Source organism: Larus michahellis, chromosome Z (assembly GCF_964199755.1).
Source record: "Larus michahellis chromosome Z, bLarMic1.1, whole genome shotgun sequence".
NCBI lineage: Eukaryota > Metazoa > Chordata > Aves > Charadriiformes > Laridae > Larus > Larus michahellis.
In genome coordinates, this window is record NC_133930.1 from 44,810,923 (window position 1) to 44,838,074 (window position 27,152).

General features: G+C 39.4%; 1 protein-coding gene across 3 annotated transcripts in view; it reads left to right on the plus strand.

The window, feature by feature from the left end:
* AOPEP (aminopeptidase O (putative)) overlaps positions 1–27,152 on the plus strand; it is a 210,490-nt gene that overhangs the window by 124,537 nt on the left and 58,801 nt on the right. For 2 of the 3 annotated variants that reach the window (XM_074569859.1, XM_074569860.1), the window contains exons 12-13: positions 6,463–6,525; positions 7,182–7,265. In XM_074569859.1, coding sequence (XP_074425960.1) covers positions 6,463–6,525; positions 7,182–7,265 — 147 coding nt within the window. Of the gene's footprint in view, positions 1–6,462; positions 6,526–7,181; positions 7,266–9,724; positions 11,395–27,152 lie in introns of those variants that run through there. The other variant, XM_074569861.1, reaches the window with a different exon arrangement.

Genomic DNA, 27,152 nt, shown 5'->3' on the forward strand with positions numbered 1-27,152 from the left:
TGATTCATGCAGTGGTCCAGTCAGAAACTCAAAGTGATCCTGGGGGTTCAGACCCTGCGGTTGCATTGCCAGCTGGCTAGAGTTAGGGATGGAAGGTCTTGCTTTTGAGCCCAATGCTTTTTTCACACATTCTTCAAAAAACACTGAGCTGATGAAGTACTTCTAGAGGGAAAATGGTAACAAAATTTGGGTAATGGTCTTCATTCCATCTCCATCAGTTCTCTGTCTTCCACAAAAGTTGATACACGTGGTGTCAAGATTTTTCCTAGTTTGCATTACCTTCAGTCATCCTCTCTTCATTTAGCAGTGCTTCATATCAGAATGAAGATGTAGATGATGATCACCTTCTGTTTAATCATGGAGGAAGTAAGTGATTCTTCTAAAACTCATTCCACGCTGGAAAGAAAGGCACGTTTTTTTCCAGGATGCTTTAACTATTCTGTCTACTCCCTTCCCAGTGAAATTTAAATGCCAAAATGAAGATGTCTGGAGAAAGACAGGTTTGAAAAGTCTATTGGCTGACAAATCTATTAGTCAATACAAAAATGAGCAGTAAAGGTCATGGTTCAGCTTACGGTTATTATCCTTAGCATATGGGCCAACGGTATTTCATGGCCAGAGGGCTAATGGACTTTTGCCTTGAATATGCTTCTTTACTAGAGCTGTTGGAAGGATTTTTGATTGTTTCAAGGGATCAGTAAGACTCAGAGGTCAGTACCTCTGAAAGATGTATTTTATTTCTTCAAGAAATAAAGTTTGCCTCATTTTCTTTAAGTCTCTTTGTACTGGAAAAGTAAGAAAAAAAACACTCGGTGCAGGACTGTCCAGTATCCATGTTCAGGCACATTTTTCTTTTGTTTTCTCTGTAATTGAAAAACCACCACTAACAACAAAAAAAAGCACAACAAAGGGCTTTCAAAGTCCTATGTAGTTTGGCTAGCCATCAACTATCCACTGCTTTCCAAAACCTTGGTGTTGGATCGAGCCAAGGTGAATTTTGTAGATGATTCTTTTATGTCAAAGAAACTTGGGCCTTTGTCTTTGTCCTCTGGGTTCAAAACGTCTGGATTCAAATTACTTTTAAATTGACAGAATGCAGGGCCAACCTGAAATCTGAGGTCTTATTTCCAAACATGATTGTATTAAAAAGTGTTATATCTTTTATATTCACTGAAAGGGTTGTCAAGTACTGGAACAGGCTGCCCAGGGCAGTGGTGGAGTCACCATCCCTGGAGGTATTTAAAAGATGCGTAGACATGGTGCTTAGGGACATGGTTTAGTGGTGGCCTTGGTGGTGTTAGGTTAATGGTTGGACTTAATGACCTGAAAAGTCTTTTCCAACCTAAATGATTCTATGATTCTGTGATCTTTTAAATATTATCTTGCTACTTGTAGAGGAAAGTGCTGTAATTTGCAGTCTGGGCTGTGTTGAAAGTGTGCAGCACATGGGAATACTCCTGAAGCAGAAAAGCTAAATAGAAAAACAATAATCTACTTTTCCAGTTGCTCCAGAGAGGCACCTGTATAGTAGCGAGAGCACCTGGTGAAATCAGAAGAGAAAAAAATGAGCATTTTAGCATACTCTAAAAATATTATTACAATATAGATATATAATGCAATATGATACATATATAATTATATCTTACATAATATTATCTACTAATAAATAGTAAGCATATTATTTAGAGATCCTGTGGTCATGTGGTCAGAGGTACTTTCTTTATCAGATTATGAATCTGATCTTGAACTAAATATGGGGGGGCACAGTGATTTGTCTTTACCTGGGAACTTTCTCCACAAGGCAGGGTTGCTAATGTGCATATGAGGGATGTATTTGCATTACCCCTTTGAAAAAATATTCCTGCCACAGTATTTGAAAGTAATGTTGCAGCGTACTGAAAGTACATCCTCAAAGTTATTGTTTCAACAGGCTTTTGTCTCTGGGAGGTAGAGATATTTTCAGGAAGGGCATGTTTGACTTAAACATAATGTCTGTGTAGGGGTGTTACATTGAAGAATATCAGACACAGCATGCTGATCTGAAAAGATCGTGTTTACGCCACCACAGAGACTCTTGGAGGAATTAGAACATTTGGATTTATGGTATCAATACAAATGACCGTCTTTCCCAAAACACAGATAATGTCAGAACACCTTGATTTTCTACTTCAGTGAATAAAGCTGTCCACATGAAAACTGCACAAAATCAGTTGGAGGACTTGCTGTTCTTACTGGAGCGCATTCTGGGCTGGATTTCTTTTTCAGTAATTTTGATCTGCCACTGATATACTGTTTCTTGCAATGCGGATGCACCAGCCATCCTGCCATTTTCAGTTGCAGCCCACTGCCTCCTTAGTCTCTCTGCCAAGTTCTGATAACAGTCGTGGTTTAAAACCCTCGCAATTGGTGCCCGTGGGCAATACAGTCAAATGTTTCAATCCATTATTAATCATCTTGTGAACTACCTGGATAAAATACTTTTCTGTATTTTCATTTTCTGAACCTTTTTACAAAAGACTGGAAGCCAGGTCTCTTCAGCAGTTTTGAGGTCCCACGGACTGTTCTGAGGGCACATTGTATTCTCAGTTTCCAAGCAAGTTAATTTTCCAGCTTAAACTAGTGTTCTTTTTTTCCTATAAATCTTCTGTGTGGTAGGAAAACAGTTATGTTTCTTCCATTTCATCGTAGTTCCTTTAAACTACCCTTTACTGGTGTCACAGAGGTGGTGGTATCAGCCTTAAAAAGTATCATTCTAGTAACATAAAATGAAACTTGGGGGGGAGTCCATTTTTTGTTTTAGGTGACACAAGAAGGCATAGAAGGGTACAAAATTGCTATTAGTAGACTGGTGAAGTTAGCTACATCCTCTAGGAGAAAACATGACGTGATGGTAAAATCTTTAGACTTTTCTGTGCGCTTCCTGGTGTCCACGTAGATCTGAATACATAAATGTGGGTTTGTGCACATGGTGTAAAATTCAGTAATTGAGAGGAAAATTAAATATGTAGAAATGATAGGCTGGAAAATGACTCGACTGCATTAGTAATCAATTTCCTCTGCTTTGCAGAAGCTCTTCTGAAATTCATTTACAGTGAATATTTCTATTCTTCCATTTTCACTTTTTTCTTTTTTCCTTCCAGTATCTGAGGACTGCTGACAAGCCAACAAAATGGCACTGTTTCAGTGTCCACCCTAGAAAAAACAACCTTCTTAGTTTATCAATATTGAATGTTTTAGCATTAGAATAGCACAGACCAGGCTGAAGTTATGGACAACCCATGCAAAGGAAAAGTGCGTGATTATAATTTTTCATTGAGTTATGAGATGTCATTAGTAGCCATCACAGCCTGAACAATTTAAAACCAGTTTCTGTTTCAGTTTAAAATGAAATGGTTGTCTGTTGCACAAATATCCTGTTGTTTTCTAGGCTGTGTACAATTCTGAAAGTTCATTTTAAGCTTAGGATTGGGTCTGACTTGAAGAATATCTTGTGTAATTCATTGACTAAGTTATTTACCAGGATATTGGGCCTGTCTGCGCCCAGTTGGGGTAGAAAGTGCTACCTCCTCCCCCCTGTGTCAAAATTCAGTTATATTTAATCCTGCTGCTGCAAGAATGAAGGATCCTAGCATGCTTTGACATGTATAAATGCTTGTTCTCAATCTGTTACATAGGACATCTCCATTGTCAGTCTCTGAAAGAAAGTCTTCCCAAGAAGGACATGGAGGATGGACTAAACTCTTGATTTCTGTTGTGAGGGGATGTCATACAAGTATGACACTGAGTGTCACGTGGACAGCACTGTTGATGGAGGGTGATGCAGTCATTCTCTCTATAAGTTGGGTGTGCCATCACGCTTTTACGTAGCGTAAGCAAGCTTCTTCCTTTTTGAGTATGGAAGAATACAGTAAAAGATCAAATGTTCTTTAAAACTTCCTTTCTTCCCTCCCTCCCTCCCTCCCTCCCTTTCCCTCCTCCCCTCCTCTTTCTCTCTTCCCTCTCTCTCTCCCCCTCCCAGTTTTCCCAGCAAAATTTCCTAGTCTGGTCATGAGCTAAATCTTATTGAAGCATCAATAAGTAGGGTTAACGGTTGACTGCACAGCTGGTGTGCTGTGACCACAGCTTGTTAGGCCCAGCCTGTCTCTCTCGCTGCTTTCTTTCCTCTGCAGGCTGTCTGTATGGGCATGTTGGCTCTTCTCTTACGCTGCAGTGCAATCATCTTACAGTAGACAAGCATTCAAGTTATGAAATGCACAGCAGCCACCACCAGGGAACCCCAGGTGTTGGCTCCACAAGGTATATTACCATTATAAAAAGTCATAACAATTCTTGTTAATTTCCTTCACTGCTGCGCGACTACTAGCAGGAAAACAGGAGCTACCTCTGGGTTTTAACACACGGTGCATTTGTGTGTTCAGGGATTTTCATCCCAGATCAGCCTCAGGGTTTGCAGCTCTAAAAATCAACATCTCAGGTAACTTCTTTTCCCCTAGTTTTCTCCAAACATTTGACAGGAGAGGAAGTGTAATTCTTTAAATGATATGAAATTTCATTGTTTCTATGACCCAGTGTGACCCAGTGTTTCCCATAGCTTCTTCTGTGGGAATGCACAAACTTGTTAACTGATCCTAGGGAATATTGTTTAGGTAGTTGCATTAATTTGTTTTTGCCATTAACATGATTTTTTGTTTATATTCTTGTTTGCTCGCTTTGAACTATGCTTGGTTCTTCTTTCTTCATGCAAATGCACACAGTTCAGGAGTCAATTTATAGCAGCTTTCAGAATTACCATCTAGTAGAAAATGTGTTGTGGCTTTACAAAATAAAAATACATTGTTGATACAGGTTTTAAGTAGACCTGTTGTGAGTGTGAAATAAAAATCTATAGTAAGATTTTCTTACTGTGATATCTCTATTAAAAAGTTCTTCTTTGTGTAATGCTTCATAGTGAAGTTGCTTCTATTTAGAGCATTGAGTTTGATCTTGGCTTTGATCTAAACCTTTTGATCTTAAAAGAAGGATGTTGTGGCAGTAAAACAAAAAGGGTAGGAGAGAGGTTTTTTCTTTATTTAAGTGATAAAGTTAAAGGGATACTGTCAAGATTTAGTATGCACTAATTGGACCTACCTTTATTTACTTAAATCTGTTTGCAGTGTCCACCTAATTCCATATATGGGAGGGTTTGCTCAAACACATGCTTTAATGAGCCTTGTTCTTTAACAAGAGCACAGATTTTCTTTTGAAGCTTTCAGGGAATTGTCACACATAGCACAGAGTAAAAATTATTTTTAAAATAGCATTGTTTTAACTATACCAAGTGTGGTGCAGTCTGTCCTTTGTCGTCTTTCGTTTTAAATACCAAACAGAAAGCACTTAAAATCCTAACGTAAGAATTCCTAGTGTCCAGATCTTGCACGGCTGACATTAGTTTGAATATCCTCTTCAAAGGGCGCAGAAACATCTGTTGAAGTCCCATGACTAAATTTAATCACCTGCTTGCAGTCTCTTCTTGAATAAAGCATTTCACTGAGGCCTCGGTAAAGGGCTTTCTGTGCTGTCATACGAATAAAAAGCTGCTTTGGTTCTTGCTTTTTAGATGCATTTCAGACCCTCCGAAGTAATTTAATAGTTGGATTCTTTAGATGTCAATCAAGTACTGGAGGAAATCTTGAAGCACTTAATGGTGATGATACTTTCGAGCTAGAACCATTAGGTCATTTCTCTGTCTGTGAAGGCCTGTGACAGCGCATCTTTACAGGAAGGTTAACAGGAAGGCGCCTTTCATCGTCAGGGACTTAACGGGAGACTGACTCTCCAAAAACGAGGGCGTAAAGCCGTGACGGGCGCGCGGGCAGACGCGCGGCAGCGCCGTCCCTTCGGAGAAGGGCTGGGAGGGAGCGCGGCTCGACGGGTCCCCGCGGCTCCGCTCCGCGCCCGCCCCTGCCGCTGCCGCTGCCCCTGCCCGGATCCGGCCCCCGGCGCCGCTCCCCGCCGTCGGTCCTTGCTCCGGAGCGTGCCGGGGGAGGTGCGGAAACCCCGGCGGGGCCGCCCCGGAGCCGGCCGGCCCTGACGTCTTGACGGCAGGCTCCTCCTCTCCGCGGGGCTGCGGGGGCCGGAGCGCGGGGGCGGGGGACCCCGCCGAGGTGTTTCATTTCCTACCCGGGGCTGCCGTGCGCCAGCACGGAGGCTGGGAGCGGCGCGACGGGACGGGACGGGACGGGACGGGACGGGACGGGACGGGACGGGACGGGCGCGGCTCCAGCTCACGCTCCGGCTGCGGGGGGCTGGCGGCGGACGGGCGCACGGACCGATCGACCGACCGGGCGGGTGGGCTCCCCGCAGCACGACCCGACCCGACCCGACCCGACCCGACCCGAGGCCCCCGGGGGAGCGGAGCGTCGGGCAGCGGGGACACTGCGCGGGCGCGCCCGCCTCATCCGTGCCCTTTCTTCCCCCGTGTAGCCTTTGCTGGAGGAGGGTGAGACTTGGAAGGAGTGTCAGCTCGTCCAGCAAGTGAGCGGCGAGGTGAGGAGAAAACCTTTGGTAGCTGTAACATTGCCCCCTCCCCGCTTCTTTCCCTGGCAAATCTGCTCCTTGAGCTCTCCACCTGACACCCGCGCCCCACCCCCGCCACGCTTTTTTGCTTTAAAAAAAAAATAATTGGTTTCGGATTAGGAATAAAAATACTTCGGGGGAGGAAACCCAACCCGAACCAAGTGTTATTACTTTATTAAATACTAACAACCCACCATCTAAATTTGGCGTTGGTAGTCTGGAACAACATTCGAGTGGGTGGCTGGAAATAAATTTCTTACTTGAAATAGAAGGTGTAAGGGATAAAGCGCAGAGATTTTCCCCAGGATTTTTGCACGCTGCAGTGATAACTTTCCATTTGGCAACCTGGTCGGGCATCAAACACATTCTTTGTGCAAAAAAACCCTTAAACTGAAAGCTCTTAAGATGAAGAACACCACCTCACACTTTCACCATGCATAAGTAACTAACCAGGTTACTTGTTACTTAAGACTATGTCGTTCTAGATGAGACAACCGCTTTTCCCCTTTCCAGTGAAGCAACGGAAAAAATTGTCTTGAGTCTGTTTATAGCTTCTTACTAATGCTGAATAGCTGCACTCACATTGCATCTTCTTCCTAAAAAAGCACTATGGTTTTGAACTCCAGGTCACAAAATGGATTCAGACAAACCAGAGGATCAGAAAAAGCAGCAAAAAGAAAAGAAAGCAGGATGAAGTCGTTTTCCAAAAGGTAAGGGTTCATGATGTGCGTTTGTGTAACGGGACAAAGGGCAGCACATGAAAAATGCTTTACAGTGATGCCCTCTTAAGCTCTATAGGCATTCTTTAGCTTCTTCAACAAGGTGATAGTAAAAGTGTGTTACTGATAAAGTTTCATTGTCACTATGTAATTATGATGGAAAGAAATTTATAATAATCTTTTCAGATGTCTGTAATTTAGGAAACACAATTTTCCCTATATTTAACTGGAACATTCCAAGGAAGAAAGAGCAGAGTGCTTTCATCACAGAAATTAATAGCACTCGAGAGCTTTTGACAGGACCTGCACGACTATTTGCAAATTTTCAGATACTGCTAGTTGAGAAACAGTTTTCATGGTGGGTATTGGAATGGTAATAGATGAGATATGTACATTGAAACAAATGTTCTGGCGATGTGGTTGGCTTTTCATTCACAGGGTGAGTTTGAAAATTATCTATTTGCAATATAGATTTCAATTAATGAAAATGTTTGTGGATGGTTATTTTTAAAATTACTACAGAGGATTTTTAAAACGATACAACCTAGATTAAACTGTTTTTTAAACTGGTGATTTTTGATTTAGCTATTGTGAAACATTTGTTCTGTAATGTTGAGTTCAGCATTTAAATCACAATGCAGAGAGGTAAGTAATTAGCTGACACTTTTAGTGAATAGCTCTTTTCTGTCCTCTGAAGAAAAAATATGTGAATAAAGATGCATTTCCAAATGCATTACTAGAACCATGGGTTTTTTGCTTGCTTTGGTTTTACAAGCAAATTTATAATTATTTTTAAAATCCTTGTTACCTTTAAAGGATTAAAATAGCAGGGTGTTGTTTTGCTGTTTCGGCAGTGCTTCCAGAATGCATAATGAATCATTGCTGTTTCTGTAGCCAAATTCTTGCTGATAGCATGGCTGCCAACTCCTGCGATGTGCTGCCTTAGTATGGGCATTGCACTATATGACAAATGTCTACAAAGTGCGTTGTTGTGTGTGGGTGATTTAGCAGCTCCATGGTGAGTTAAAAAAACCACTAAATAGCATCCTTTAATTCACTACGGTTTTATTTTGTAACTGGAATACGTCATTTAGGAAAGATGTTCTGTGGTGTTGTACTTGGAATGACATGATCTAAACAGAGATAGCGTAAACTGTTGCACCAGATAATTCCATTACTGTTTATATTGCTGTATGTGAATGTTTGCTTGTGTGTATGCCTAGCATTTGTATTTACAATCATTCGTGTTAAGATGGAGAAGAATTTTTTAAGTTAAAAAAATGTATCTTCATGTGAATTTGTGAGCAAAATGCATTGATGGTGCAAATAACCCTACTACAGGCTACAGTCTGCATACCTTATGAAGTAATTTTTGAATGGTGCAAAGTAGGTCCCCTGCTACATCTTAACAGTAGGCTTAAAGGTACCTTATGCTGTTACAGCACTTCTCATCTCTTTTTTTTAGGAGAATGCTTCCTCCGTGCAAAACCCCTTTGTACTGATAAAATTCCATTTCTATTGGGGGGGTTGTTCTCCTCCTACTGCTCCAAGGTTTGTGAGAGAGAACTTCAGCATGTAGGCTTGCCATGTTAGAAATGGAAAACCTAAGGTGTAAACCTGAGATATATTCACTGTTTGTTTAAATGGTAATTCCCGAATAAGGTCTGTGGGCAGAAATGTGAATTAAAATTGAAGGCAAGAATATGCGTTGTCTTCTAATATCCATAAGTATTAATAATTCTTGGAGATTCAGCGCAGATTCACAGCGCTGCGTTGGCAGGGTACTTAACCCCATGGGAAGTAAAAGGCATAACAGTAACCTTACGTTTGGGAGCAAAACCATTGACTAGGCACCAAGGGTGGAATCCTTCATGTTCCTCAGAAGTCTGGTCATTGCAATGGTGACTTTTCCAATACAGTTAGAGATGTGAGAAGAGAAAAAGGGTGAGGGACCTCTCTGGTGCTGGCAGAGCTTTATTGTATTGTTTGATGTCAGAGTTGGTTACAACTAGGTTTCCAACATGGACGTACCAGTCAGTGTGGTGCCCAGTCAGTATGGATGGTGCTAACCTCTATTCCATTGGAGTTCTTGATTTTTAGCTGTGTCTGTATTGGCTTGTGGCAGAAATGGCATCATACAGCAGTTTAAGTACTTCTTCGGGAGTAAACAAGACAACAAGAAAGAAAAAAGCACATAATGGAAAAGTAAGGCACCCATGAAGAAAGTAGCAGAGTAATAAGTAAACAGAGAAGTCAGAGAGCTGGTACCAGCTCATATCACAAGTGTAAAATAAGGATACAGACATATTCTACTACATCTAGAAAACTGAGCTTTGTGTTGATCTTGCTTATCCTTTCAAAATAAGCACTAACTTATTAAATGTAGCTTCTAAACTTTCATGTGCCTGTGCTGTCCGATTTTCCTCTATCATTTTTTTTCTTTGTGATAGGAAGTCGTATTTCTAATACAAGATGGATGACTTTGCTATACTGAGACACCGCCAAATCAAAGCAACTGCTTCTGCATCCAAGTACAAAATCTAGGACAGAGAGATAACTCTGTATGGAATAAGTGAAACAGAATTGTGGAGGAAAGGTTGCTGACAACTGCCGGGGAATTGCTTCTTGAAAAAAGTTGCCTTCTAAACAGTTAAGTTTGTAGGAGCTGACTTTACATATGCAGATATGTATTTAAAGAACATTTGAAGATGCCATGTGCTGGAGAACTCTGTAACTGGTAGTGTTAACTGCGCTCAAGGGGCATGTGAACCAGTGGGGGAGCTCGTGTAGAAAGGTGTGGTGCTGCTCTCCAGCGAGGACCCACACGTGATGGATTGCAGCCGTGTAACAAATTCCGTGGGTGAGGAAGACTTTCTAGTCAGGTAACTAGAGGGTTCTTCTTGTTCTGCTCTTTTCTCTTTTTTTTCTTTTGATTTTTTTTTTTCCTTTCAAACCTTTTTGCTGCTGTCTCTGAAGTATTTTTTTCATAGCAGCTTTTATTACAATCTTTCCTTTCCTCCTCCATTTTCACACCTCTTTTCTTTCTCTGTTCTCCTTTGTCTCCTTTGGTCACCTTCAGTACTGTTCATTACTTTCTATTTACTTTCAGACACTTTTTATGTTTCATAAGCTATCTTTTGCTCACCTTGTTTTGTGTTTGTAGTGCTCTGTAGATACTCTTCTTATACACAAGTTTAAGCCCACTCACCCCTTTCATTTCTGCTTTTGTCATCCTTCCTATTCTCATATGTTCTTTACTCATTTAATCTTACGCTGTCCCTTCACCTTGTCATTTAGCTGGTCAGCACATCCAGCAATCAGTGTGTGCAGCAATACAGAGTGTTGTTTATGTGAGAAAATTAGAGAAGGCAGAACAGAGCTTGGAAAGAAATGATTGGTTAAAATTAGTGTTGTTTTATTATGAAGAGTGTGATAGAAATGCTAAGTGTTATTATTATTTTTGTTGTTATACTGGACTGTGCCTGCTTGGAAAGAGATTTCATTATCCATGCCAGTGCTGAGTGTTAGGCAGAAGAAAACGATCTTTCATTCAGACTAGTGGAATTGTAAGCACGCGATCTGTATCCACTGTGGAATTTGAGAGGAAACATATCTTTTTATTAGGAGACTAATTCACTTTTACATGAAGTTTGGTGTTAAAACACAAAAGCTGCTTTGAAAGTATTCCAGTGGTAGAAAAAGTGTCATAAGGATGACGTAGCCAGGGAGCAGAGGAGTTAGGGAAAATGTCTCTGTGTGTGTGTAAATATATGTGTGTGTATATATATGCACACACACACGTATACACACTAGGTAAGGAAGATGATTCGTGCAAATTATCAAAATTGCATTTGTCTATTTTAGTTTGATTCTATACGGAAACTTTGAGGAAGAATTCAGCTTTGCTAGAACAATTTCTGCTGCTTTCTCAGAAATACTGTTTTCACGTGTTTAAAGTTTGTCTGGTAGTTTACTAAAAATGGGATTGTCTTTGATTTTTTTCCTATTGGTTGTTGCTGTTGAACATTCTTCTCACTCCAGAGATTTACAATTGTCAGTATTTAAGCTCTGTTTATAACCTGAGCAACAATGATTTTGTTGAAATAGCTGTTAAGTTTCTAATAAAAAAAATACAAAACAAAACAGTTGTGATATGTATGACTAATGCTAAATGCTATAACTCTTCTGTCCTTTAACAAGGAAATCACCAGTGTAACTGAAACACAAGAAACAAATCTTGTAATTCAGTGAAATGAGTTGTGGTGTTATACTTCAAGGAGAAAATGTTTTGAAGTCCCAGCAAAAAATACGTAGGAAGAACAAAATACAGTGTGGTAAAAGAGAGCTTTTAACTAGGTAATTTATTACGGATGATGTGCTTCTGCTAATTCAGGTAAAGGAATATTAACATATAAGGCATTAGAATTACTTTAAAACTTTAATTACCATGTAGTTTTTGTTTCTCAAAATGAATGTTTTTACTTGAATCCACCAAACTGAGAATGAAAGCAAAGATCAAATCTGAAATGCATCTCTTGAGCTTGTGCACTATTTACTGCTAACAGCTGAAAGAAACATGGTAAGAAGTCCTAAAGCGTTCTTCAGAATGTTCAGTGGAGTCGTTTGCTGTACCTTATCTTTCCAAATTCTGTTAATCTCACAGAACTTTCTAGGAAACCTGTAAATGTCTTTGCTGGCCTTCACTATTACAGATAACATTTAATTCCTTTGGCAAACAGGGTTTTGGATGGAAAATTTTATCCCTGCCTCATGTACAAGAGCTGAATTGCAGTAAATGTTAAGCTATCCGAGAAACAGAGCCTGTCATTTAAAAAACTTTTCCCCTGAATACATATGAACATAATTTTAGGCCATTAAAACTAAGTATTTTCAGCATTTAGGCTTCCATCCCTGTAAAAATATGTATTTATGGATTGTTTGGAAACTGTAATTGTACAGTTCCAAAAACCCTATTATTTTTTAGGATAGTGCTGCTTCAAAGTTCACTTAAGAAACATTTTATGGAACAAGAAAATACTATTGTCTATGAGTTAAAAAAAAAATTTTTTTAAATTGAGTGGAATTTTTGATTTAGCCATAATGATAACTTAAAATAGTCCAGTTCTAACCTCAGTATCAGCTGTATCTTATTTGCAGTAGTGTTGTGTCAGGATCTTTGTTTCCTTTTTAGTAGCACCCATCTTGTGTGAGGAAGGAAGTGTTGTTGCATAGCATATTTCACGTTGAGTCTCCCAGATTGATATTATGTTGTGAAAGGGTGAATGTTTCTATTAGGCCACGTTCAGGACACATTTTTAGATCAATGAAGGAACTTATCACTATGCATATGATGGTGCAGCCGTTGCCTTTCAGACTCTGAGATGACCATTTCTATATTGTGAGAACTCAGGCCAGCATGCCCATGTGTTGGAATAGTTTAAAGTTTACAAATAATTACATGACTATTAATTATAGCTGTCCAAGCCAGCAGCCATCCTGTGCAGTGAAAGACTAAGACTACTTTAATGTAAAAACCAAGGTTTGTGCAGGAAAGAAAAAGTCAGTTTTAGTGGAGTTTTTGATTTTTAGGAAGAATTGGCAATATGGCTGTCATGGAGCACTATTTGGCAATCAATGTCGTTGCAGGGATTTTAATGAGGCGATGTTTGTGCGTGTCATCATATTATACTAACAAGATGAATTATATTACTGGGATCTACTAATGCCACTAACTTTTCAGTCTGCTGTTGTTTCTAGTTATAAACCCCTATTTTTGATGGCTGAAATGTGCTCCTTTGTACCTTAGCTTAAAAATACCTTTTGTCTTTAATGAAATAGGAAATGGAAAATATGAGAACAGTTTTGTTCTTTCCAAAATAACAGAAAAACAAAAAGTATTTGATAATTTTTAACACTTCGTAGATGTCTTCGCCATCGGTGTTTATGCAGTGAATTCTGAGCGGCAATGTAGTGGGTTTTGGGAGCAGAAAGAAGGCTGTCCCTTTCATTTGAAACTGGAGCAACTTACTACGTTTGGAAAAAAGTGGTACGCTGCATTCAAACCCTTAATAAGTGTTTTTTTTCTACAGAATTTCCTGTGGAATTTTTATTCGTTTAGAATATACACTTGTGCACAGCAGCTGAATAATCCACTTGATTTAAATGTCCCCAAGATCTTCCTGATGTGATTGACTTTAATGACTCTGAAGGATGTTTAATGGTCTGCTGGCTCAAAGGTGTGCTTTACTTCAGTCTTGCGTGTGTTTTATTTCAGTCTTAAATTTATTACACATTGTCAGAAATAGACTTAACAATCTTTTGATGACTAGTCTTAGCTATTGTCATCGCCCTCTGTCTTTTCTCAATTTAGGTTATGCTCACATACTGTATAGTAAAAGCCCATGTATAGGAGTCTGTAAGTGTGGACATTGTTATTTAAAGAAATATATTAGCACAGAAGGTGAAGGCTAGGCCTTTTACAAAAGCAAATAAAAAGGTTTTGTTAGTTCCTAACCTGCTTTTTGATGACCATGGTACTAAAAGTAGTCATGAGTACAACTTACTATACTGTCATCCTCTCTTCTTCTTCCAGCCCCAAGAAGCTCTTCTAGAGTAGGAAGGTAGCTCACTGTTAAAAGCAAATACGTTCTTTGTTGTTTTAACTAAACAGACAGGATTGAATTCTTAAAGGTGTGTAAATTGTACTATACTCATTTGGTCTGAGCTGCATATATTTTCGTGCGTTTCTTTTGTTTTGGGCACAAATTGAGTGACTACTCACAATTGTCTGGTTCCTCTCATCAGACACTTAGCTTACAGATTTTGTGAAACCTATACCACCATTTGAAACTAGCCTACATATTTCAAATGTTTGCATGGATATTTATGCTATATAAATATCAATATATATGTATGCTATATAAATATGAAAAATAATATTGATCTGATGAGGTACAAGACACAAGCTGTCTATTATCCGTCATTTTATTGGGATGGCAGTCTCACTATGAATGAGTGAACAGAAAATACCTTCCTTTTCCCTTTGTACCATTAAGCTAAGTTCTTACCCTACATAGAGCTCCACCCAGGCAGTCTCCATGTCTGAACAGCACTCTTGAAGCACAGGGTATTGATACTTAAATTCTCCATAGTTTTGATTCACACATGATTGCCAGTGACAATTTGCTTAATAAAGAAGGTACAAGAATTTTGTTGTCCTCTTGTGCTATAACTGCATTCTAGTTAAAAACAATTTTTCAAGAAAAACTTTTATTTTTATCCAGAAAAATTGATGATGGAAAAGAAGCTTAGGCAATTATGTTGTTCTGTATGTGCCTTTCTCCCTTTTCTGCCTTTAATTTAGGCATCCATTGGGTATTTTCAATTAAACTTGGTAGTACCCTAAATCTGCGATGTTCCTGTACGAGATGCCGAGGGGAAAGCCCACATAAAGGCAAGGCCAAAGCGTGAGCTCCATCATTGCTGGGAATCCTAACAGATGCATGAGGGGGAAGATGTTATGACTGTCCCAACCACAGGAAACATTTTTGTTGACACTTTGAGAGAGTTTGGTCATGAGACACAAGTTCCTAAGAAATTGGATTTCATTACTTTTGCTTCTCACAGAATTTAATGTTTTGGTTTTATGAACTATATCCTAAATACTTTTCAGGTTGCATGCTCCAAATGTGGTGAACACCCACATAATGTATTTGCCTTACACTTGGTTTCCATCTTCACTTCTAACACAAATACCTGAGAAAAAAGGGGCTTAGGACTTAGCTTGGAAGACTGATGAGTATCTCACTTACGTTCTCTCACCCGTATTGCAAAAGGAAATGAAATAAATCTAGAGAGTATTAAATGTTTCCATGCTCAAGATCCTGTTTATTTCAAAGAAAAGATGACCAGCTCAGTGCCAGTTCTGCAGTAACTATGGTTGTCTTGTTTTTGTTTAAATTTGACATATTTTTCTGGTTTTTGGCTGTACTTCTGACAAATTCAGTGAAGCTGCTCATATATTTAAATGCTTTGCTTACCAAGCCTTAGTCATTCATCCTCAAGATCTCTTTTCCAAGTGACCACTTTTCTGATTGAAGAAGAGACTTGACTTCTCCTAATGGGCCAGCGTGCTTTTTAGTGCGAGATATGGTGTGATTTTTATTTAAAAAGAAAAAAAATGTCTTACAGTGTAGATTAAACCATGGGGGGGAATCTGGGGATAATATTTGAGGGAGAATAATTGTAGAATTAATTTGCCTTAGGCTCAGTTTCCTTCTATGTCCTGCAATTCCCCCCCCCCACCCCCGCTTCTTGTGGTTGTTAAAGTTAAAAGTAGGTTCCCTTCTGAGCATTACCAGTTTATAGTGTGCGAAACCCACAACATGGAATTCTAAGTTTATCACCCAACTTTACCTTCACTGAGGCTTGATAAATAATGGCCTGTTTTTTTGACAATAGGTGTTAACCTTGAGTTAGCCTCTTAGGTATTCAAATGCTTATTAAGAAATAGAAGGAAGTAAAAAACTTTTAATTTTATCTTTTGTGGAGCACAAGCAACACAGACACTCATATTTAGGAGAAGTGATTGCTTGAAGAGACTAGGAAGCCAGGGAAAAGTGATTTCAGCTTTATCTGGTTTTATAGATGCGGATATGTAAACAGAAGGTGCATTTTAAAGCTTTTTCCAGTCCAAGCAATTAATACTTTTTTTCTAATGCACCCTCTTATTTTTTAACATCTGTAATATTTTTCAAGGAATTAAACATTTGCTCTTCTTTGAAAAACTATCACGCTTGTTTATCAGCACAGGAGAGGAAACACAACAAAATGCTTTTCTGTGTTACGGGCATTGCTCCTAATTTCACAGAGCTCAAAATTGCAGGATGGAGTTGTATAAAAGTAGCTGAGAGATTCTGGACATCTCAGAACATACTACCTAGTGGTGTGAAGATACAGTTTTAATGCAGCCATGCCTTTACAAAGCGTCCTCTGCTAAACAATTGTGAAGTGCTTTTTTTTATGTAAGGAGCTTATTACCATTGCATGACATACCTCAAAAACATGTAACGTCTCTCTTAAAAGTCTCAGTCCTTCAGAATTGAAATAAGAATGTTTATCTTGATTTTACAGATGGTATAAACCAAGGCATGGAGATGCTGGGTAGTTTGTCCAAAGATATCTAAGAAAGTTGGGCAGGGCAAGAAAACGGACGGAAGTCTTCAAGTTTGATGTCCTAACACAAGCCTTCATCTGAGGGCTCTCTGTGTTATAAATACCAAAGAATTAAGCCACGCAATTTCCCATGAAGCAGTTAGTGCTCTGCACCCCAAAGTGTGGACAGGTTGGTGATATTTTAGCCTGTAGCAGAGGTGGGAACAGAAGCTAGTGCTGTGACTTCCTTTCCCCAGGAATACTATGAAAGGCCAAGCGCATATAGCAGTGTAACTGATAAGATGACCTTGAGTGTGGGAGGATTCGTTTTATCAGTGTTTATAGTGCAATAGAACATACTTCTTAATAATGAATTAAGGTTATATTTAGTGGTTTCTGATTATAAATAAAGCTAAGAATTTAATGGACAACTATTTACCTTTTTGTCTTTGTCTATGAGTGTATGCAGCCCTGTAACTTTTTAACACAAAGGGAGGGTAGAATAATTAATAAAAGCTTGCTAAATCGTGTTTTTTCAGTGCAAATAGTTTTGATTGTAAAAATTTCAGGCATGGTATGATAGGGTATTGGGGGCACAATACTTAGTTTAGAAGCCAGAAATGTGCCCGTGTGTTGTGTCTGCCCAGCATAGAAAGAAGTATGATGGGCAAGTCTGTTCCTCTCCTATTAAGTTGGAAGTAGTGTAGAGCTTGAACCTATGATAAAGAACAATTGCATACATAATTCTTTACTATAGAGGTATAGTTATACTAATGATGTGTGTTGCTTTGCAACTATGTAAGGCAGAAATACAGAGTTAAGTATCTTGTGTGAATGTCCTGTGTAGCGACCTAGCCTTCTGGTATAAAGGGGCATGTAAGTAAATATTTAACAAGTTATATTTAATTAAAAGTATCTGGTCAGACTTATCAGATTCTCTTATGCTTTTTCAGGGTCACAGGGACTTTTTCGGAAAACGCACCATTTTGAACTTCCAGGGTGTATTTCATATCTTGCACTTGTTTTTAATCAGTTAAAGCCTGTGAATGTCCTGTATAGGAATTTGTTTGAAGTGTTTTTAAAAAGGGAGGTTGTGTAATACCAATGACCTAGATGGCGTGTAAACACTAAGTCTTTTCATTTGTTTTCTCTTGTACAGAGCATTGAGACAGGAAGCATTCTTAGAATTATTTTTAGATTTTTAAAAGTCAACCTTGATTTCCTCATGTAACAGTAATCCCTTGGCTAGGCCTGAAAGCAATATTGTTTACTCTTCTATGGTGCCATATGCTTGCAATTTTTTGCTTTATTTTGGGTGTCTGTGGTGGTTGGTTTTTTTAAGAAAGTACTCAGAAACTTCCATTTGTATTGGATTGCCGTGCTTGAACTGTTTGGGTATAGACAGAAGTGCTCCCTCATGTATCCATGATTGTCTCATTGTGCGTCTAAATCAAACACAGTAAGTGGTTTGATTTTTTGCAGTCTCGTGAGACTGGGCTCTAAAAGATACATCTAAAAGATCACTCTATTGCTTAATCATTCTGTTTTCTTTATGACATCACAGTTGTGTGACAGAAAGATGACTGAGCGATTAGGAGTCAGGAATTACGGTTTTCTTCTTAGCCTACATACTGCTTGTTTTCCATCTGAGCATTCAGCTGAGCAGTGAGCTATAGGTCCCGATGCATCTTTACACCTAGGTCTTGGGGCTGCTGTTGCTTTATTTGATGTGTCCCTCTTTTTAAACTGAACAGAAATTGAGTGCATCAGTGTGTTTCTGTAACCCTTACCATTGCTCCTTTTCCATTTACAGTGTTAAAATCTGTGAAGCTTCTACAGAGATGTTGTCTTAAACATGCACAGGCTGCAGAATTACTGAAACTTACTATCTTTTCTTCTACCGCACAAGTGAGCTGTGCTATGTAGAGAGGGTAGGTGGTTTCAAGGTTCTGCATCTTTGTAATGTAAAAACATACTTAGCTAAGTGTTATTTGTCACGCCAAGCTAATATTTGTAAAACTTATGAGACTGGTAGATGTTCTGGCTGGTAAGAGTTCAGGGAGTTCCTGTTTGTTGTTGCTCGTGTCAGAGCAATGACTGATGGTTTCAAGTAAGGGGATTGAAATGTTAATTGTTCTTCATGCTAGACGTCAGCTTTTCAGTATCTTACCCATGTCTGTCTTGCAATACAACTTGATGTTTCCAAATCATGTGCTAGCTAGCGTTTGACTATTTCTTTCATCAATAAAAAGGTAGTGTTTTTCAGGTTATCTCTTCCTGAGTCATTTTCATCTCAATGTTTTTATTACCCTCAAACCTCAGAACAAGCCAAATGATTATAATGTTGTAAAAATGTCTTTTCGTGACAGAATACAAATCCCTTGTGACTGAGAAACCTGCTATGGAAAACAGTTACTTTTTGAAGACTATTATATGAGTTTTACTTGGTCATAACATCGTGAGTATCTGTTAAAGTATATGAAAACCAGATTATGGACACAGAAACATGAACACTGTATTACTCACCTACAGATTTAAAAAAACCCCAAAAGCTCAGTACTAATTACACAGAGGACAAACTGGAAAGTGAGAGAAGTTGGATCCATATACCATCACTTTAATTATTGTGATTCTATTTACAGTTTTTATAAATTTCTTAGTCACAACATGGGAAGTGACAAAGCCATGAAGCGTTAGCAACACAAATAACATCCTTGAGATTTCATAATACTAATTGCTGCTCGCGTGTTGGCAGAGGAGACCTAGGTAGGCATAGGAAAGGAATTGTAGAAGGAAAGTTGAAGCTCAAGGATTTTTTCTTTCTGGTCTGGGGAGGCTTCTCTTCTTCTGTGGTAATATTACAAATAGCTCCACAGTTGGCCTGTAAAACACTCCAAGACTGGACATAAAAGTAAAGTTGCTGTAAGTTACAGGTAGGGAGAATTTGGCTACTTAATTATTTTGCATTTGCTTTTAAAGTTAGGACATGGGGGATAGGAATGAAAAGATAAATGGAGGGAATGTCAAGTTAAAGATGGCCTTACAAGGATATCCTCATATTCTGGAAGCTAGCATATAGTGCAAGTGGGTTTTTTTTCCAGTTTATTGAATTTATTGACATCTTGGCTTAGTTAAGAGCGGACTGGGTGGGTGTTTCGCAATGCGGACTCTTTCCGAAGCACTGGCAAAGATTTAACAGTAAATCCAGCTGAGTTCCCCTGAGGGTTTGATCTGAAATTCTAACTTTCATATTAAATTAGGCATGGTTACAAGACAAGAATTATTTGAAGTTTTTATGAAGCATGTGACTGACAGAACAGGCAACTGGGATGCAAATTGTTTTCATGTATGTTTTCTTTGTTGGGTCAAAAATATATTCAGGATAAAAAGGTTCTTATTTAAGGGACTTGCTGAGACATAGATAAAGAGATAGTTTTTCAATCTTAAAAAAACCAACCTCCTGAAACTTATTTGCTCAAGTTTCCTTCGTTTGAGGATTCCCCCCCAGAAGAGGGCTTCCCCCTTTTTTCTAAACACCTGAAGCTTCATACAACTATCCCATGTATTTCAACCAGACAATCGTTTGGTGCGTGTTTGGGGGGTTTTTTGTTTTGTTTAGACTTAAGTTTTATTTTTGAAATTCACTGTGATGTGGCAGTGGCCAAATGGACTTCCCATTCATTTCCTTGGCCTGGTTTATATCTATATTGCTGTGACTCTTTATGGCAGGGTGCTGCAGCTATTCCTGCCAATGTTTCAGGTTACATTATGAATGAGAATCATGAAATAAATGTTGTCCCATGCCACTTCAGGCAGAAGTTTCTATTAAACTTCGAAATGTCCCATCACCACACCACAATTGTTTTTTTTTTTCAACTCAAAAATTGTGCTATGCTTTGGAGATAACCGTATATTCAACAAGTTTAGATTGATGTGTGATTAGAGAAAACAATGTTAAAAATTCTGGCAGTCAGTCACCTGTCTATGCTTGTGTCTTCTCCACGGTTCCTGCTGGAAAAATTCCTTGCTGGTGTCAGGGTTAGCAATGTGGGTGCTTCGAGGGAAATGCAAGGTAGAGCGACACAATCGTTAAGTCAGTCTCCCCACAGCAGCAAATGCAGCCCTTTTATTTTAATTTCCTGTCTTGCATCATATCCTGTCTGCCTGCCTTTTCACATGGTTTCTTACCATGTTCCCTACCCCCATTTTCCTCATTACTTTGTAGGGAAGACTTGAGTTTCAGCAACCTCTTTATTTCCTCCCTTCGCAAAAACAGCTATCATGAGGGTGAAAATCCATTTCTAAACAGAGGATGTTTATAGATACACTGCTGTAACAAATACCAGTCCTTTACCTGATTTAAACCTCTACTAAACTCATTTTTTTTCTGGTTTGCATATGAAAAGGGAGGGAGAAGATAAAAGGTTAATGTCTGCTTGTTTTGTTTTTAATTGAATCAATGGAAAGTGAATAGGTCTTTCTGTGTGGAGCAACTCTGTGCTATTACTGACACACTTGTCCCTCTTTCTTTTCTTTTTGTACTGTTGTTCATCTGTTCTTGTGGAAGATACTATTGTCATATAATATAAACTGCAGAGAACCGTTTCTTCATGAATGTGCCTGTGTTGATTTTATGAAGGATTTTAGGCACGTTTGGATGCACAGAAAACGCTAAAAGATAAAAACTGAAATTATGTTAAGAATGTGATTGTTTCATTTTTGCTCAAACACGAATGACACCTCACGAAGGTATCTTCACTTAATCTCCAATAAAAACAGGATCAAAATTTGGAAGTGGGGATCACATGTGGCCAAAGAAACAGTGCATACTTTGGTTCCATCCAGTAGCTCTCTCAGTCATTGTAGATGCTCCAGCAAGGTGCAGTCGTCTTCTGAGGACTAGTGCTTTTGAAGTAGGCTTTTCTGTTACAAAGTAGACTGTTCCAGAATAGAAGGGGTTTTTTTACCCAAATGGCAGTACAGCAACTCTTAAACGTTTACGCAGATTAAATGTTTTTACAGTATATGCTGATAGTTTTGATAACTAGCCTGGGTTTCTGGGGAGAACAGTGGCTATGTAAAACCTTTTCGTGTCTTGATTTACGTTTGGATAAGATTGGCAATAGCTAAAAATTAGCGGTATCTTAAAGGTTGCTGAGTGTTTTGGGCGAGGTAAGCCCTTCCTTTTTAGTAGGAATGGATCCTAAAACAGCTAAGAAGAGAGTTGGTATTGCTTAAAATCCTTTTTTGATTGTTTTAGCAAAAGCCAAGGGTAGGGTAGATTTGAAGATACGTATCAACATGTGAAACGCTGAGTTGATGCTAGTTCTCTCAGCCTTGTATCATTTGCAGACTTTAAAGGCATTCTCCCTGGAAAGAAAAAAGATAAGGTTTTTCCGCTATTTACTCTGGGGTTTTTGTTTTAGTTATTTATTTAATTTTTTAAATGTGTAGGATACATTCTGGAAATCTGCAGTCCGTGTAGGGGAGAGAAGATATGTTTGAACTGAGCAAGATGTAGGAACTAAATACATTGTGTATAAGCCAGTCAATGTGAGTGCTCAGTCAAAAAGGTCTTTTAGAATTAAAACCATTTTTAGGTCAATTGACGTGATGGTTAGACAAGAGACAGCTGATGGCCTTTCAGCAGGGGCTGCTGAGCTTGACGTATGTGTAAGAGAGTATCCACTATGAAGTAGTGAACGAATATTTATGGTCACACCACAAGTAATTGGGAGAGGGCTGAAAGAGATGCCTTGTTACTACCTTAAAGAGAAGGAAGAAATAGTTCAAGAAAAGCCAGTATGGGAGGGGAACCTGAGCTTCGGTGGGATCCACGCTGTAAGTTTTCAGGGAAGGAGTACCTGTCCTTGCTAAGAAAGGCTTTGTCCCAGATGGGAATATCCATGTGCCCGGTGCGTGCTGAGGGTGCACAGCAATCCCAGATTTCACGGCCTCCTGGCTAGGTCACGATTAGGAAATTTCTGCATAAAATGTTTTGGGTTTTGTTTTCTTTCTAATGTCTTGGCTGCTATACAGAAGCTAAATACTACAATCTTCTTTGAGTATACTGCTTTAAGATTAGACAACAGGGAGACCCTTTTGAAGCCTTTATGAAAACCTCTGTCTTTGCTTCTCAGAACAGTCTGGAAAGCTCCTGAAATGAAGGAGAGGGGACCTTGGCGGGGAAAAGGCACCTTAAAACTGACAGAGGGTAGTAGAATCTGTACACGTTGGGATCTCCGATAAAGTGTTTTTGGATTAACTAAATGCAGGATAAATTATAACAAAGAGCAAACTGGTTAAACTGGGAGTTTCCATTAACATCATAAAAGTATTAAAAATAGAATTCACAGCAAACAGGATGTCTGGTCCTAACTGTGCAGTTTCGGTTGCCTGGTATTTATGCAGTTGACCTTCTGTGCTGAGATCAGAGAGCAGTGAGGAGCCGCGTGACTGTGAATAAAACTCCTGTTTAATCTGATCACACCAACATGGCAGCTCCTGGAAGGAGTGGGCTAGCATTTAAGGGTAATGCAGAAGAATGAATTAGTACCTCCAGGGAACAGCACATACGCAGCTCCCACTCTGCGGGTGACACATCCTTTCTGAAAAGCTGCAATTGTGGCCAGTGGAACTACATATTTTCTTTTTAATAGTAGTGTTAAAATTCTTTTTTTTTTTTCTTTTTCCCCTCTTCTCTGATATTATATTTGGAAGTAGACTGTCAGGAGTACAGAGACTTTACTCCAAGTTCCTGAACTTGTTGTATCAAATGAATTAACAAACCAATAGTTTTGGGAGATGGGCCGTGCTGCCCAGCCACAAGGACTTAGTGAGCACTCAGTGCATCCTGGGAAGCATTCCCCATTGACCATTTAAAGTAGAACTATTGAGAAAATTCTTTCTTCAACCCGATAGGCAAACAGGCATGCCTGCAGCTTGTAGTCTGGACCAGACAGCACTGACATTTTAGCACAGAGAACAGTTTGTGTTCACAGTCCCTGCCTTTTGCGTGACGGCAGATGAGCGAGTCGGGCTGGCTCCCGAGAGCTGGAGCGCACGGGGCTGTTCTTACGGCCATATGAAATACGTTTTTTTGTATTCATACTGTTGTGAAACACGGTCAGCTGTGCCAACAGCTCTTAGCTGAAATTAACCTTCTCTACTGTGTGCTTTTTCTGTTGTTCTGAAGACTTCCATCTCTGTCCACTGAAAAGCAGGCTGCCTTAAGTTTCAAGGAGAAAATCCATGAACTTAACAAAAGACGAAGTAAAAAGTATCTGAGATACTACTTTTAAGAGTTGATAGCAAATGCTGAAATTTGTTGAAAATAGTGGTAGCATGGTTGCATAAAAAGAAGGCTTAAGAATCAATATTAAAAGCCCTAAAAATAAGGCGGTCCTTTTTCAGTGCTTGGAAGAAACAGGCTGTTTCAAAGTCGGCCTATCTCAGTATATAAACCTTTTTTCTTAATGCTCAACTGACTTCTTAGTAATACATTTGGTATTATTTTAAGAACTCCTGAAATGGTATTTAGTGTCTCTGAATGTGTATGTAGTTTGTATGAATCAGTATTATAGAAATTTTTTCCTAGATAAGTGTACCTTGGTAAACAAATCAAATAATAATAGTATTCATAGAGGCTCAGAAATTTCCCCAGATCTGTGCTGTGGAACAGTTTCATGTCAGTAATAGACATGACATGTCTTGGAGAATGAATGTGGTTGCCACAAATGGCAATTTTCTTCTGGAGAAGAAAAAAAAAGGTGGAGCAGGGGGAAGAAAGAATTTCTGTTAATTTGTATTGATCTGGGTTTCAATTTTGTGATGATTCACTGAGGTTAGTTTAAGCTGTACATACAGATCTCCACTTAGGCTCGCCTCCAAGTTCTTAGGTTTTGATAGTGCCCTACTTTCTGATTTTTCTTCCTCTCCCTTTTAAAGGAGGATGTTGGCTTACAGCATCAGAAATTCTGTTGCATATCAACATATATATTAACGGCATACTTGAAATAAAAGTTATTTGAAATAGGTATTCCTGGCTTATTTCTCAGTGTCTTTTTGCCAAGCCATTTGTTTACTGAACCTTTGAAAAGAGAGATATAATTTTCAATTAACTGAAGGAATGTACAACATTCAAATACCACGCCCAGCCTGCTTAGGAGGACAATATTTTTTTTGTGCCTACATGCCCTTGAATATTTAAGGGGCAGGTTTTGGGTTGATGTCAGTTTATAATGGAAAAATACAAGTCTGAAGCTATTGCTTGACAAGGGAAAATCTGTAGGTGAAAGCAAAACACTGGAAGAACATATGGTACAAGAAGTATAGTTTTCTTAAAGAAATGTAACCATATTAGTGGAATGGGATAGACAAAGAGCTCTAGTCAAGTTTCGATTTCATCTCAGACTGGAGGAAGCTTTAAGATCTTATTTGTCTTCTCAAAGAAGGCACAGTGTGGGTATGTGTGTGTTTATATGATTTTACTTTCCCCCCTTCTCCTCTGCCAAAAACGAAAAGAAATGCTGTGTTTTAAGAAATGTGACTGTCATTTTTTAATTGGTTTCATTATAACTTTGAGTTTAAAAGAGGTGTTTTTTAAAAGCAAGTTGATAGTACTGCTTTTTGACCTTGCTGGGAAAGCATGATTAATCCCTTTTAAGCCCTTGCTTGGTCTTCTCCAAGAACAATGTCTTTTCCTGTGCCATCTGTGTTTCAGCAAAGTAACTAGGCTTGAGTAAGACCACACACACATTTGGGTCTGTGACAGCAGAGGATGTGGATTTAATTCTGAAAAGGTGGGTTGGTCTAGAGCAAATGTACTCAACACCCACAGGAGGCTTCCTTCCTCCCCACCTGATGTCCTCGCCAGCTGTCCCTGCTCGCTGCCTGTGGAGGTTCTCATGGCTGGGTGTGGGCAGAGCTCCGCTCACAACCTGACTGCTCTTGCTCAAAAGGTATGCCGGAGCGCAGCAAACTTCCCTCAAGAGTGTGGGGAGACATCCAGGATGATCCCACAGCTCACGTGGATTGAAGGCTGGTCATCGAGTGCCAGGTCCTTAGGTGCACAAGGCTATGCGTAGGGTGTGGGCAGGGTCTGCATTTCTCCCTGATGACTCTGAAGGCATCCAAGAGACAACCTGCTGTAACCTTCTCAGCTAGCCCCTTCTGCTGTGAAGTAGCCATAGTAGCTCTCCAGAGGACACTCCGCCAGTACCACGCAAGCACGGAGTATGTTGCAGCTCCTCGCTGCAACTAGTGCTAAAAGGCTGGAGCTGGAAGCTTTTAAGTATTTTTTTTGAGTCCCCGTGTTACTAATTTATATGCTCTGAATGGATCAGGTCAATAAACTGAATGTCTTGAGGCAGGAAACTTTAAGACAAATACCAGAAAAAATGACAAGTGTGCTCTTTGCTAGGTTCTAGCCCTAAATTATCACTGCTTTCCCTTTCCCCTTCCCCCTTATCTCTTGTAAGTCATGAAACTGGAGCTTTTTATATTTTGTGTGTGTATCCACAAGACAATGAAAATACACAAATACTGCGTTGTCAATCAGCAATACAGATTATTGAAGGTAGGTTTTCATAGAATAGATCATTAGCAGGCACTAATTTTAATACTGGGCCAATTTCTGGGCAACACAGTTCTTAGCGAGGTACTATTCATAGGCTTTCAGTCCTTAAGCAAGATCTTTGCGGGCATGTGATGCCTGTGTCCACCGTAGTCCCCATTGAGTATGTCCCATGGAAGGACTGACAGTTTTTCAAGTGGGGAGAAAGAAGGATTGAAGAGCTCAGATTTAGCTGACATTAGTGCAAGTTTTTACAAAAATGGTATGTGCACCTTTACTGTTCTGGGAATGCAGCCACTGGATTAATATTTGCAGTTTTGGTATTATTTTTTGTGGGTTTAAGTTTGCTTTTGAGTTTGGAGTTTAAATACAGATACGCAATACAGGATGTCAAGCCGGGATTTTACAGCCCCTGGAGATGCTGGCTGTGTTCAGGCTATGCTTGGATTTTTCAGCCTTAAGATCCTTTGAGGCGTAGAACTGTGAATAGATGGTAGCTTGTGCCTCAGTTGACTTGAGAAGTCACCCTAGTGCCACACAGGTTTTTCTCTCTTTTCTGCTGAAGTTCAGGCGCTGGCCTACCTCATGCTTCTCCAGCAGTGCTACCAGAGGTTAGATTGGAAAATTACCACTACATAGCTCGGAATGGCAACCACATGGCTCCACTACTACATAGCTCTGAATGGCAGCCACAAGCTCACTTAACACCGAGGGTTTTATCGAAATTACACAAATCATTCTTTCTTCCCCTTTGCCCTTTTCCTTAATTGTTTCCTACAGTGATATATTTGCTTCAAGGACATTCCCATCTGATTTCAGAGGAGAGGAAGAAAGCTGATCAGCTCCCAGGAAATTCCTTTGGTAACTGCAGGGGCTGAGCTTGTGATATTGTGGTATTAATAGTTGCTGTTCAGATTTTATGGATACTGTCTTTCACCTTGAAGATTATTTTAGTCTTGTTTCCTACCACATATGCTCACATAAAGCTAATGTCAGTGTATATGTGTTCATCCGTATGTTTTCTCTAGTAAACTGGCTTATTTAAATGAAGTATGACAGAAAGACAGATGTCAAAGACAATTAATACACCAGCCAGATAGAGGAGGGACAGTCAGTAAATAATGCCATTGAAAGAGAGCTTGAGATTATGT